A 14,581-nucleotide genomic window follows, 5' to 3' on the forward strand; every position below is an offset into this window, starting at 1 on the left:
TACAATCAAAATATTTTAAAAAGAAATAATTGATATTAATTTAAAAAGAATGTTGTCTTCCAGGTGAGGCCTGTTGTTGCTGGCCTGCCTCTCTCCCCCTCAAGATGGTGGTCAGGAGGAGGGCTCTTTGTCTTCAGGCCAGGCCTCTCTCCCCCTCAAGATGGTGGTCAGGAGGAGGGCTCTTTGTCTTCAGGCCAGGCCTCTCTCCCCCTCAAGATGGTGGTCAGGAGGAGGGCTCTTTGTCTTCAGGCCAGGCCTCTCTCCCCCTCAAGATGGTGGTCAGGAGGAGGGCTCTTTGTCTTCAGGCCAGGCCTCTCTCCCCCTCAAGATGGTGGTCAGGAGGAGGGCTCTTTGTCTTCAGGCCTGGCCTATCTCCCCCTCAAGATGGTGGTTGGAGGAGGGCTCTTTGTCTTCCAGGCCAGGCCTCTCTCCCCCTCAAGATGGTGGTTGGAGGAGGGCTCTTTGATATGTAGGCCAGTCTACCAAATTAGGAAACATTCATTACTGTGCACACTCTAGACATATCCAATATGCACTTCTGTGCGTTGTGGATGTTTCTGTCTTTATGAGACATGCATGGGGTGCTTCTTCGCTTGTGACAGTACATTATTAAAGACATGTAACAAATGATGTAAAGGATGGAGCAAAGGGAAAAAATGTCAAAGAACATACAGAATTCCAGCACACTTATACCAAAGGCTGGATGGATGAGAGAATAGTGGGAAGTCAGTGCTTCCAGGACAGATTATGTTCTTGCCTTTCACCAGGGGATGGTTCATTTTAAAATAACTTTTAAAGTACAGTATTTACATTGACCCTTGGATAAGTTGACACATGTTTCCAGGGTGAATTTTTTGACTAAAATTTCTAGACGTATACATGAGTATATATAGTAATTGAATTTTATGTTCACAATAAGGATCAATTTTACTATTTATATTTTTTTTACTGAACAAATTAGAGTCTAATCTGTCAACTTAGATTTGCATTTTATGCACTGAGTTAAAATCTTATTCTTTTTTTAAAGTTCAGTTTGTTCACCCACAATATTGTATGGTTCAATCTGTGATGCAAAAATTGGAAATTTGACTTCTTTATCTTGAAATATGATATTACTTTTGTAAGGGGTTATTACAAGCATTAATATACAAGCATTCATCAAACATTTCCTAGGGGTGTGGGTCATAGAAAAGGTTGGGAACCACTGCTCCATGAGATATTTCTATCCAAATAGTCCCCTTTATTTTATTAGAAAACTTCACATTTCTAGGTGTTTTCCGCAGAAAAAGGTGAACCTCCCCCCCAAATGGCTTATGAATAAATATGCTGAATAAAGCAAACCAGAAGTTCATGGAATAAAAGCAAATTATAACTAAGGCAGGACAGCTCATAATACTTACATATGGTTTATAGAGAGATCCCCTCCAAAACATTAACTATTGGGCAGCAGAAATGAAAAAGAAACAGAAAGAAGCGCAAATAAAAGAATAAACAATGTGAAGATTATTACAGGTAAGCAGAAATGACAGAAAGTGTAGTGAAATTCAGAAGCCATGTCTGTTGTGTTGCCACTGCAGCTATAAAGATCAGTTATAAAAAGGTTTAAAAGATCTTGCTTTTTTAATTTAACATTTGCCTTTTTATTCAATTTATGTACAAGGCACATTTAAAACAGAGGAGTCTCAGCACTAATGATTCGAGGCATCATCTGCAATGCAGACAAAGTCTTCTCCATCAGTACAAGAACTGAGAGCCAGCATGGTGTAGCGCTTTGAGTGCTGGACTAGGATACTGAGAGATCAGGGTTCAAATCTCGTTTCAGTTATGTAAACTCACTGGGTGGCCTGGGGCAAGTTACACTCTCTCAGCCTCAGAGTTTGAAGAAACTTGCCAGGAAAATCCCATGACAGGGTTGCCATAATGACTTGGAAGCACACAACCATAGCAACCAGAACAATACTTGGCACTATTTGGTCCAAGTTCTAAGAAAACTCATTCTGAGGAAGCATGGTGAGGAGAGATATAGTTACTATGAAATCTAAAAGGATTATTAGCTGGAATAAAAGCAGCTACAACATCTGTCCTGGAGAATAGATATTTACATCATTGCCCCATTTCAGTATTCACCATTCTCTTACGTAGATATAAAATAGGCACATACAATGTAACTTATCAAGATTTGATGCTTTTTAGCTGTTTCTTCTCTATCTTTTTCTCATCTATATCCTGTATACTGGATTGAAAACCTGCAATGGTGAATTTTTAATTTTTTTATGTAACGTTTAGAAATGCTTAAGCACTTCAAAATCAATATTTTAGTCCAGTGTTTCTTAGAATACTTGATGTAGAGGAACAGCAATATTTTTTACAATGAGACAGGGACTGGCATTCAATTTGTGTCCATTGGTTAAAATTGTCTCCTCCTTTCCTGGAAATTTGCAAGGGACTCACAGCCAGTCACTCAGGGACCAGCACCAGTCCAGGTACCACCATTTGGAGCAGCACTGTTCTCCTCTCAGTTTACATTACCTATTCCACAGGATACAGAACATTTCAGAGGAAAAGTGCTTCAGAGATGATCTCTCAAACTTTGAACTGCTCACCTTTCTAGAAAAATAATAATGGGGCACCTCCATGCCTAAAAGAGACTGGTAGGATGACGGCAATGGAAAACTATCCTGGAGCAAAAGGCCATGTTCCTCAGTAGTGAAGAAGCATATAATCAAAACATCCATCTGGAAAGGAAAAGAGAAACGTTTGGGGGTTTCATAGCATCATATTGGTCTTTTGGTTCTTTTTTTTTCTAGGTAAGACACAGAACACACTATCTTCCTCTCCAAAACATGTAGGCTGCAGCAAACATTACCGTATGATGCAGCAAACATTACCGTATGACACAGCAAACAAAGGGAGTTCTGCCCTTGAAAATCCAGGCATTTCTGGAAACATTTATCTTGGCAGTCAAATAGGGCCGAATCAGACAGCCCAAAAGGAATGGTCTCTGGCCACACCAGCCCAAATCGGCCTGGAACCAGAGCCACCAGACGTCCTGCTCATAAAGCGGGATGCTGCCACAGTCCCAAATGGGCTGCCGGCAGGAGTGAATTAAATCTATTCATTTTGCGAGTGGCTTTGGGCTGCCTTGGGTGGCCTTGGAGCGGCTTCTGACCACTTCAGGGCCATGTGTCATCTAAATGCCATGTCCCTGAAGTGGTCAGAAGCCGCTTTATTTATTCTATTCTATTGCGGTTGGTTCCCTTTTCCTTTTGTATGTTACTTATCTTTTGTAACCTCCCTATGTTGACATCACTACAGTCGCCCCTCTTAACTCGCGGATCTGAGATCCACAATCTTGAATATCCGTGGAGGGGCAACCACCGCTATTTCAATGGTGCGCACCTAAGGGGCTTGAATATGTGCGTGCCTCCATTTTTGTGCAGGGGGCGGTCTGGAATGGATCCCTGCGAAAATAGAGGGCCAACTCTATATAAAGAAATTAGGAAGGAACTTGGGATCTGTCGCCGGGCCATGAGCTCTGCCGGCTGGGGAGGGTGGTCCAAGGGGTTCCATGCCACAAAATCACTCACACCGTAAGCTGCTTAACTTGTCTTTAATTCAACAAAAACAGGCCCAACAGGCAACAATAACACTGAGGCTGGTTACTTCACCGCCGTTAGCTAACTTAAATAGGCCCGTAGACAACACTATCTGGGGACTAGTTACTTCACTGTCCGAGTTCCACACTGTGTCGCCGTCTAAGGGCTTGACTCCTCCAGTCCTGGGCTTAGCTCTCTCACGGGCCATCCACGTGGGCTCCGCTCCGGAGGCCAGCACCTCCCCCTTATATCCCACAACAGTCTCGGACCTGGGTTGATTACAGGGCGGGCCTGAAATGGCTCCAAGTCATCCCTGGTGGGATGGACTAGGGAAGCCAACAGACTCTCTATCGGGTCCTGTTGGTCTCTGCCTCGACCACCGGCCATTCCTTGGCCCCAGAAGTAGCGCCGGTTGATTTCTGCCGACAGGGCGTCCAGGACCCAGGCCTCAATCTCAGCCTTGTGGCCGGTCTCTCTTTCCTCCCTTGGCGTCCAGTCCCGTCCTGGCTCCTCCTCCCCCTGGCTTCCTTCTCCACCCCTTTTCTACCCCCTTGTGCGGCTTCCTTTCACCACTCTGCCCCTGGCCCAGCTGTTTCCCCTTGGGCTGGTTCCGCCTCTCCTGTTCAGGCTCCCTCTGAGTCCTCCAGCCCATCATCCTCCGCTGCAGGACCCCAACCCGACTCCACCCTCTGACAGGATCTCTATAGAAAACATAAGTCCTCTAGGCCACATGTTTCCTCTTTGCCTAGGTGGTGATGGAGCTAAATGATGTTGAATGTCTCCATCTCTGCAGGTAAGAATGAACCTCCAATAATTGTCCAATGCACCATTTATTATTTTAACCTTTTCCTGTTACATTTCATTACTGTCAGCCTTTTGCATGAGAATTTCAAGGCCTTCAGCTCTATTCCACATGACAAGAAGCTGAAAATTCCAGCTAAGCATTGAGTACAGTGTCACCGTGAAACAATTCAGTATCAAATCAGCTACGAAAAGAAGAAAGTTGTACCATGTTTTCTGATGATTCTTGTTTCTTGTCCAGCGACTGCTGACTTGGGTCAAGGACTGTTTCGCATATGAAAAGCCTTGGCTCATTTTGATCCCAAAACTGACTAACAGGGATGCGATGACACAGTTCAGGAAATTCAGACGTGTTTGTCCTATTAAGACAACACAGGCATAAATCCAGGTAACAGTACTTTGTGAAAACCATAAATAACACCTATCAATCCACGTTTATTGTACAGTCACAGACCACTGAAACACCAGAAATCCATCATACAATAAAAAGCTAAGCAGTATAAAACAGACAGGGGTAATAGCAATAGCAAGTACATGTTTAAAAGATTTACCAAAAAAAATTTTTTTTAGTACATTTGGTATCATTTAGTATAATCAAAAGGAGACAAACTATCTCAATTTCCTTATTGTCTAGATATAATTTGTGTATTTCTTCTGGGGTCATTATTTCTGTTTTCTTTATGTTCAGCATCAGACCTGCCTTTGCACTTCCATCTTTGACCTTCCTTACTAACTGTTCCAATTCCTGAATATCTTCTGCTAATATTATGGTGTCATCTGCATATCTTAGGATGTTAATGTTGCTTCCTCCTATCTTAACTCCACCTTTTTCTGTTTCTAATTCTGCTTTCCTTATGATGTTTTCAGCATATAAGGAAAACAAGTAGGGTGATCGGATACAGCCTTGCCTGACCCCTTTGCCTATTGGGAAGCACTCTGTTTCCCCGAATTCTGTTCTGATGGTGGCCTCTTGTCCTTGGTACAGATTCCTCATCAGGACTATCAGATGTAGGACTATCAAATGCTTTGTCTATGAAATCAAATGACTATGAAACACGTGCTGATTCTTTTTTGGAATTCTGTGGTGCGTTCCATTAGCAAATATACTTAATATCGTAAGTAAATACAGATTGACTTATAATGAATACTCAGACCATGTCAACGTATGTTTTTGAAATACTGGTCGACAGGCATTTTAGTTTTACAGTGACCTCTGCTGGATCGTTTAGACATTTATAAATAATAAAATTCTGTTCAAAGGCAGCACTCAACGAAGTCAATAATTAATTCCAAAATCAATGCCATTAATTTAAAAGAACAAAAAAGCAAATCTAAGGGAATCTCCTACTCCAGTAAAATTATTTTAAACCAAACTTACTGCTAACTATATGCTTTTGAACATTTTTAATTGTTTCACTTATACACACACCTCACCTTTATTTACCCCCCTCTCTCTCTCTGTCTCTCTCTCTCTATATATATATATCTGGCTTTGCTTCGCGAACGAAGATTCAGGAAGGACTCATCCCGCGCTTTGTACAAGCGCGTTGGTGACTAAAAAGGCCAATTCGGGATAAACAGGTCCAGCTGCAGAAAGCACAGCAGAAAGTCTCCTTGGGTGATGTTTCCAGGTTGCAGTTCTTTCTGCATTGTCATTTCTCTTCGAGGCTCGTTCGGCGTGAGCTTTCGAAAAAGGCTGCAGCAGCATCATGGATAGTGCGTCTCCATGCCTCCCGATGCGAGGCCAGGGAGGACCATTGTTGGTGATCTATCTGGCCAAGCCTGAGATGTTGTTTCAGGGAGTCCTTGTATCTCTTCTTTGGGGTGCCCCTCGTACACTGACCCGTGGCGAGTTCACCATAGAATACTATTTTGGGGAGGCGATGGTCCTTCATCCTAGAAACGTGTCCTGCCCAGCGCAGCTGCGTCCTCAATAGCATGGCATACACACATACACACACACACACACCTTTCTTCCAGTGAGCTCAGCATGGTTTTCCCCTTATTTCACACTTAATTTTATTCAAACAATGAATAAGAAACAAACAGGCTGTTATATATGCAAGGGGGTGAAATATAAAAATGGTTTTCAGAGTAAGCTCCTTGAAAGAAAAAGCGTGAACATTAATTTTAAAGCATGTATCTATAGTTTTCATCAGCACTCTTCCTCAAGAGGAATTCTTACCCTTCAGCTTCCTGTCCAAAGGACATAGTCTCCCTCGCATCTTTCTGTAGACCAGACTGGAAATCAAACAGGGTAACTGTATCCATCTCAATGTCATAGAACCAGATCTTGGAATCAATGCTCCCATCAGCCTACAAAAGAATAAATAAGAGGAGTTAAATAGGAAAATAAAACCTTATTGTCTAATCCTAGCAATGGCTGATTAAACACAATCTGAGAGGATGAACAAAATGAACAAGAAATAAATACATTTATATAGATCTTGGATTATTTTCCAGATGTTCACAGTTTCGGTGTGGCTGGTATTTTCTTGGATGACAGAAACGCTTAAATAATACACACACAAAATAACATTGTTCACAATCTTTTCAAAAATTTGATTTATCCATTAAAATGTATACTTATACAATTTATTTTGTTTTTTTCACAAACTGTAGACCTGAGAAATAAAAACACTTATACAACATACTGGTCTATGTTAGCACTTTCTAAGCACTGCCTAAGTGAAAGAAATAGTCCTAAATACAAAACACTACGTAAACCAGAAGAGTATGCTTTGGAGAATCTTAGGACCTGTCTTATCTCAGCATCTGAGGTCCAAAGCAGACTGCAGAAATAATCCAGTTTCAGATCACTTTAACTGCCTTGGCTCAATGCTAGGGAATTCTGGGAACTGTAGTTTTGTAAGACATTTAGCCTTCTCTGTCAGAGAGCTCTAGTGTCACGACAAATAATTCCCAGGATTCCTTAGCAGGGCAGTTAAAGCGGTCTCAGACTGGATTATTTCTGCAGTGTAACTGAATAATAATAATAATAATAATAATAATAATAATAATAATAATAATAATGTATTTATATTCCATCTTTTCCCAGGGGAATCAAGGCGGATTACAATATATGTCTGCTCCCACCCTTCTAAATCATATTATTACTACTATATATCCCATCACCCAACATATTATATGAGGACAAAAGTACATACAATTCCTGACAGCCTATTGGTTAGGATCAAGTCCAGGATTGCTGATCTCCTTGTTCTTTCCTCTACCTTTTGAAAGTTTACTTTCCGCTGCTCCATATACTAGGACACAAACCAGTGGATTCAAATTACAAGAACAAAGATTCCACAGAAACAATAGGAAGAGTTTCCTGATGGTTAAGAACAGTTCAGCAGCTGGTGTTGAAACTTAGACTTCTTCTTTAAACAGAGATGCATGGCCATTTCTCAGGAGTGCTCTAACTCTGTTCTCCTGCATGGCAGGGGAATGAATTAGATGGCTCTTATGGTCCTTTCCAATTCGATGTTTCTATGATCTGCTTATGTGTCCAGGCCTCAATAACATGAAAAATATAGCCCAGACTCACCTTGCTGATGAGGATGCTCACTTTGTTTCCACTTGCATTGCACTTGACAGATGCAATCCCACTAGTGCCAGGAACCAGTTCAGGAAGAGCCTTGCTACCACAGTGTACTTTTGCTTCTCTGTGGGAAGATTAGGCACTTTGAACATTTTGAACAACCTATTCTTCACAGTTATGGGGGGGGGATTACCAAGCAGTATAAAATCTCTTAGTTTTTTAAGCACTGAGATTTTTGCCTTTAAACAACAGTGGAGGTTTTAATCCAGAGAAAGAATTTACGGATCACTGTGAGCACAGGTTAATTTCTCAAACAAACACCATTTCTAGGTAAGTCAGCAGGTATTCTCATGTCTGTCCACTACCCTTTTGTCTGTTTTTACAATACACAAACAGAAAGACTATGCACAGTACTTCACAGGGGTTACCTGCAGGCTCCCTCTAGGCCTGCACATTGCAAAACAAGAAATGTGTGCAGTTACTATATGCCCTTCATATAGTACCTCTCACAACTTTTCCCAGTTTGTCATCCACCACTTCAATTCTAGTTATAGAGCCATTATGCCAAAGATCAAAATATGTGAACTACAGTCATCCAAACCAGAATTCTTCAACCATACAGATTTTTTAATTACTATTTTGGGTGGATATTTTCCTGACCATGCACTGGATTCAGTACATAGCCATGAAGATCTACAGAAATTAATGGAGCAAGTCAGTCACAACTAACTCAAGTGCCACTGATTTCAATGGGTCTGCTCTAAACAAAGATAAATCTAAATCCAATTCATTCACTTTTGAAGGCTGGTGCAGTCCTGTTCATACCTCCACCTTTCTCCAAAAAAAAAAAGTATAACACAGCAAACTTAAACACATTCTACTGAAATGTTGACATGTAACACTGAGTATTTTAATGCTTCTATTGCTTTTGTGTGTCTTCAAGTTGTTCCTGTCTTATGGTGATCCTAAGGTGAACCTATCATAGGGTTTTCTTTGTTTGGAAGAGGTTGCCTTTGCCTTCCTCTAAGGCTGAGTAAATGTGACTTGCACAAGGTCACTCAATGGGTTGTCATGGCTTCAAACTGTGGACTCAAGAGCCCTAATCCAGTGCTCAAACCACTATGCCACACTGGATTGCATTAATATCTGTACTGCATAATTTCAGCCCACAAAGAATTGAAATTAATGGTCCTCTTAAGCAAGTACACAGACAAAGGAACCTGAAGGCCTGTTACAGACTGCCAAAATAAAGCTGCTTTGGGTCTCTTTGGAGGTATGCTGTTTAAATGATGCATGCATCCTAAGAATCCGGAAGCTGCACCAAAGCTGCACTCCAGTGCTTAGGAATGGAGTGTGGCTTTGGCGCGACCTCTGGACTCTTAGGACCCATGCATCACTTAAATAGCATACCTCCAAAGAGACCCGAAGCAGCTTTATTTTGGCAGTCTGTAACAGGCCTGAACTAATAACGTTTGTGACTTGTCGTTGTCGTCATCATCATCATCATCATCATCATCATCTTAGAAGACTTATTCAACTTGATAAATTCTTGTATACAAATGCTGTATCACTTCCTTTAATTTTACTGAGTCTCAGTCATGGAAGGGGTATGAGATATCTCAGAGATTTAGATACCAATATTGTTTAATTTGTACATACTGCTGTATTTTTAAGCGAAATTAAAAAGACAACAACAGCATATAATCAAGTTCCACTAAATCCTTATTAGTACCTGCGAGAAAGATCAAATATTTTGAAGTTAGCCATGTCTGTTCCCACCGTCAAGAAATTCCCACAAACATCAAGAAGGCATGGATTCCCTTCAGATTCAGAGAACGGTAGCAGCTGCTTAACAGTGCCCTGGAACAAAAGAAGAGTGAACATTTTAAAACCTGAGCTTCCTTTTTATTGGAACATTACTACAAAGACCACAGTGGCTTGTCTCAGTTTCATTTGGCAAACCACTAAACAAGCAGCAAATAAGCAAGAAAAATGTATGATAAGTTAAGAAATTTTTAAAATTTAAAAGAAAAAAGTGAGGAGGACAGGGTCTTTATTTGAGGTACTTCCCAAAGTTATAAGTGCTGTCTATGAAACTTTCAACATAAACTATTAACAATATTTGTTGTTGCTGAAATTATTACTATTATCTCGATTTCACAGTTATTACTGAGTGGAGTTTTGGACCATCAGATTCTATCCAAGAATCAAGGACACATTTCCAGTAGTGTCACTTTTTGGTAAACATGCTATTGTGATCCTATCTATGGCAATTTCATTCAAGTGTTTTGGCCTTCTGTCTAGAATTGCTCCCAGGGCACTCATTACTACTGCAACCACAGTCCATTTCTTTTCCTAGCAGTACTGAAGCTCAATGTGTAGGTCTTGATATTCATAATCTTTCCTCTCTTTGTTTTCAGTTCTGCAGTCCCTTGAGATTGCCACATCTATAACCCAAGCTTTTTTTCAACCATTAAGTCTGGCATATTATGCTCTAATTGTTTGGCGGTGTGAATCTTAAAAGTCTGATAAGTATTTTACTTCACCATTTTGACAGCTTTTTCATCTTATGTCACCACTAGTTTTTCACAGAAGGTAAATCTTATTTTTGCATAGAATCCAATGTATCACTACAGACACTTTATCACTGGGTAACCTGATGCCACAATCCTTACTTGCCAGGTGCGAACTTGAACCCGATTTGGCTCAACTGTGTAAAGGTTTTCTTCATGCATAGCCAGCACAGGGGAATCACAGCTGAAAGAACCTGGAGGCATATCCAAAAGCAGTTTCTCATTATAATCGTAACACATTTGGCACATCCAATTAAAATTTCCACTCAATAAAGCACATTTTCCATTAGAGTCTTTAAAAAACAAACCACTGTACAGTATTGTGAAGGTATTGAATAAATAGCATTGAATATGATTATCTAAGAGAGCATGTGTGATGTAGTGGTTTGCATATTGGGCGACTCTGGAGACCAGGGATTGAATTCCTGCTCGGTCATGGAAACCCATTGGGTGACCTTGGGCAAGTCACATTCTCTTAGCCTCAGAGGAAGGTAAAAGCAAACCCATCCTGAACAAATCTTGCTATGAAAATACCATGATTTCTTAAGGCCTTAGGGTAGCCTTAAGTCAGAAACAACTTGAAGACACACAGCAACAATTTTTATCTAAAATCCACTTCCAGAAGTCATCCTGTTCAGATCCATTCATCTTACCCAAATTTCGTAAAGCGGTACCCGAAAATTCAAAGACAGCAACTTGTTTTCCATTCCAAAACGTGACAGCATCCTAAGATTTACAAGAGAATTGAAAAACAACACATTTTAAATTCATATTTTTTATAATACATAAAGCTACTTCAGATTTGTTTGTTATCATTTCAGAGCCAACTTACAGAGTTACTGACTACAATAAAGATAAATATCAGTATTATTAAAAACATGATTAAAACAATTAAAATATATATAAAACATGTTAACACCACGGTTTCAGTAAAATAATTAAAAAGGGCAGCACACATTACCGCAAACACTACAATTCCACAGTTAAAATTCAGAAGCCCTGCCTAAATAAGAATGTCTTCATTTGCCAGTGGAAAGACAGAAGAGAAGGGCCCAAACAGACTTCCCATGCAAAAGAGTTGCAAAAGGGAGTTGAACAGACACAGAGAAGGCTCTCCTGAGGTCCTCACCAACCAAACCTATGAGGATAATGTGACTGTAAAAAAGCCCTCTATTTAATGTATAGCCTTCCTTATATAAGGAGATTCAGGGCCTGAACAGTCAGGCCAAAATAAAGTGCTTTGGGTCACTTTAGAAGTATGCTGTTTAAATGACATACTTATCTTAAGAGGCCAGAAGTTGCAACAAAGCTGCACTCCAGTCCTTAGGGCTGGAGTGCAGCTTTGGAGCGGCTTCCAGACTCTTGGGACGCATGCATCATTTAAATAGCATACGGTACCTCCAAAGTGACCTGAAGCAGCTTTATTTTGGTCTGTCTGTTCAGGCCCACAGTCTGTCAGATAGTCTGGACCCAAGACTTACTATTTTATTCTCATATAAGGGGCCTAGGAGGCGGCAGAAGAAGAAACAGTCAGTCCATCTTCTGGTCATTTTTCTCCCAAATACAGGCAGTAAGATAAGGGGGTAGGATTTAGTGTCTTCCTACACCTTCCTATAGTGCTGGCTGTCATATTCACTCTTTCTCCCTGCTGAGAATGCTCACTTGTGATTCCAGTAAAGCAAAGACCAGTTTCACAGTTTATTTCATTTACTGAAGTGCTTGATTTTTTAAAATTATGTTCGTTGGATATGGTTGACTTGCTGCTGAATCCATGTATTGTTGCTTTTTCCTAATTTTTGTATCATCACAAATTTTTCTATTTCTTTTTTTTTTAAGATAGTAAATGCTTCCATGGAATCTTGTTAATCCACTTCAAATGTAACTTGGAAGAAATAATGTATTGAAGAAATAAACAAAGATGAAGAGCTGAGTCCAGATTGACCCATAGTGACAGCAGACCTACTGAAATCAAGTAATAAGTTGAACAGATTTTACAGTGCTTATTCAACAGCTATTAAAGCCAACCTAAGACGTTTTGCAGCATGCACCCTCAAAACGAGTTGTGATGCAAATTACCTTAGTGGTAAAAACTCCATTCACATGCATGTCAATACGGAGGTTGTCAGTCATCTTGTTGCTGAAGGAAGTAAAGCTGAACAAGTTTGGAGAAACCTGCACCACTGCCACTTGCTGATGGAAGTGTGAGCACATGGCCTGTTCACTAAGGATTGACACAGAGTTGGTTGTATTTACAGCCAGCAAATTCTTCTTCGACCCCCACTAAGGAGAATATAGAGAAAGAGAAGTTAAGCATGGTACATTACAGCATGAAGATCCATTCTAAGCAAGCAGAAGGAACCATCCAAGTATGGGTTAACTCATGTTGCCACCCAAGCAAGGTAAAGGCTCATGTGTTCATTAGATGAGGTCTTCTATGTTAGATCTCTGGGTCCTCCTTCAGTTTGTTTCCCGGCCAAGAAAATGAAGGCTAGTCTTCAGAGATAATAATAGAGAAATAAAGGTATTGCCACCTTAGAGCAGTCTCCTTCTCCTTGACTAGAATGGACATTCCCAGTAAATCCTCCAATATGCCATTCTCAGTCAGTGAAGAAGGAGCCAACTAAGTATGGGAATTATCCTAGTAAAAGACTATCTACAGGGAGGGAATGTGGTAAGTGAAAGCATTAATGGCGACCGATTGTTGGACCCTGCAGGTGAAGGAGGCCTTAGCTAAACCAAATTTATGTAGTCTATAGTGTTTTTGGTGAAAGTGGGTTACAGCTCTGCAAATTTCCTCCAGTGCAGGGTCAGGGAAGAATGCTATTGACATAGCTGCAGATCAGACTGAGTGTGCTGTCACATTTTGTGGTTTCAGAAACTCTAGAGATTCATAGGCCAGGAAAATGGAAATCTAAGGCGGGATACAGACCGCCGCTTTGCCAATTGCTCCGCACGGGAGCCGCAGCAGCCAAACCGCGCGGCTCCCGCGCAGAGCAAAAAAGAAACTCCATTTCGGAGCTTCTTTTTGCGGCGCCTTTATAATGTCGCGAGGCGCCGCTGGCGCATTTGCGACGTCATAGGCGCCGCGACACGTCTGGACGCTATGCGTCCAGTACATAAACATGGCGGCCCCCATGTGGAAGGGGCGCCGCCATGTTGTATGTATTCTATACGTACTAGGGTTAGGGGGGTGCGGAAGCACCACCCCTTCCTAACCCTAGTACGTATAGAAGACGTACTATATGGCGGTTTGTATCCCGTCGAAATCCATCTGGTTTAAGTGGAGGGGAACCCGCCGCCACCACCACCAGTGGTATAGAGGAAAGATACTAAGAGAACCTCTGACTTCTTGAAAAGTTTGGTACATTTAATATGTATCGCGAAAGTCCGTCTAACATCCAACTTGTGCCAGTGTTTTTTCTAGTGGATGAACTGAGTGTGGGCAGAATCAAGTCAGAGTGGAAGGTTGTGAATTGTGAAACAATGAGTTACCTAAGAAAACTGGAGATGTCTTGTCCACAGGCTCATCATGGGACAAGATCGACTTGAGGACAGTTAACAACAACAAAGCCTGAGAGAAACCAGATCTGTTTTAAGCTTGCAGCCAGAATAGGCCATAGATACAGTAGATAGTTCTGATACTTGCCTTACTGAAGTGATGTGTACAAGAAAAAGAATCTTGATGGAGAGGATGCATGGTGGCACAGCTTTTAAGGGTTTTTAAGGGGGATTTGTCAGGGATTTGTGCACTTTGTAGAGGTTTCAGGATGGAAAATGCTGAATAACTGGAGGTCTGAAGAGGGAAGCACTTCTCAAAATCTCTTTATGTGTAACTGGGGAGGAAAAGGGTCTCTTGTTTGAGGTTGAAATGACAGAAGTTAATGCTGTGGTTTTGTCTATGGAGTGTGTTTGGTTTTAAACATGTGCTTGAAAGAAATTTAAGATGTCCTTAATGCCTCCAGTGTATGGGAAACTAACCATTGACAGGACAATGAAAGCCACGCGGGGAGAAGGGGTAGTGCATCTCATAGGGATGAATGGGGGGTGTGCCCATGGTGCATGCACAC

At 41.1% G+C, this 14,581-nt stretch overlaps 1 protein-coding gene across 2 annotated transcripts in view; it reads right to left on the reverse strand.

Moving 5' to 3' along the window:
• IFT140 (intraflagellar transport 140) overlaps nucleotides 1-14,581 on the reverse strand; it is an 88,572-nt gene that overhangs the window by 62,138 nt on the left and 11,853 nt on the right. For both annotated transcript variants that reach the window (XM_042438795.1, XM_042438796.1), the window contains 8 exons: nucleotides 12,591-12,794; nucleotides 11,168-11,240; nucleotides 10,617-10,708; nucleotides 9,674-9,801; nucleotides 7,948-8,065; nucleotides 6,583-6,713; nucleotides 4,606-4,756; nucleotides 2,604-2,735 (listed from right to left, as the gene is read on the reverse strand). In XM_042438795.1, coding sequence (XP_042294729.1) covers nucleotides 2,604-2,735; nucleotides 4,606-4,756; nucleotides 6,583-6,713; nucleotides 7,948-8,065; nucleotides 9,674-9,801; nucleotides 10,617-10,708; nucleotides 11,168-11,240; nucleotides 12,591-12,794 — 1,029 coding nt within the window. The remainder of the gene's footprint in view (nucleotides 1-2,603; nucleotides 2,736-4,605; nucleotides 4,757-6,582; nucleotides 6,714-7,947; nucleotides 8,066-9,673; nucleotides 9,802-10,616; nucleotides 10,709-11,167; nucleotides 11,241-12,590; nucleotides 12,795-14,581) is intronic.

This window comes from Sceloporus undulatus, chromosome 8, assembly GCF_019175285.1.
Source record: "Sceloporus undulatus isolate JIND9_A2432 ecotype Alabama chromosome 8, SceUnd_v1.1, whole genome shotgun sequence".
Taxonomy (NCBI): Eukaryota; Metazoa; Chordata; class Lepidosauria; order Squamata; family Phrynosomatidae; genus Sceloporus; species Sceloporus undulatus.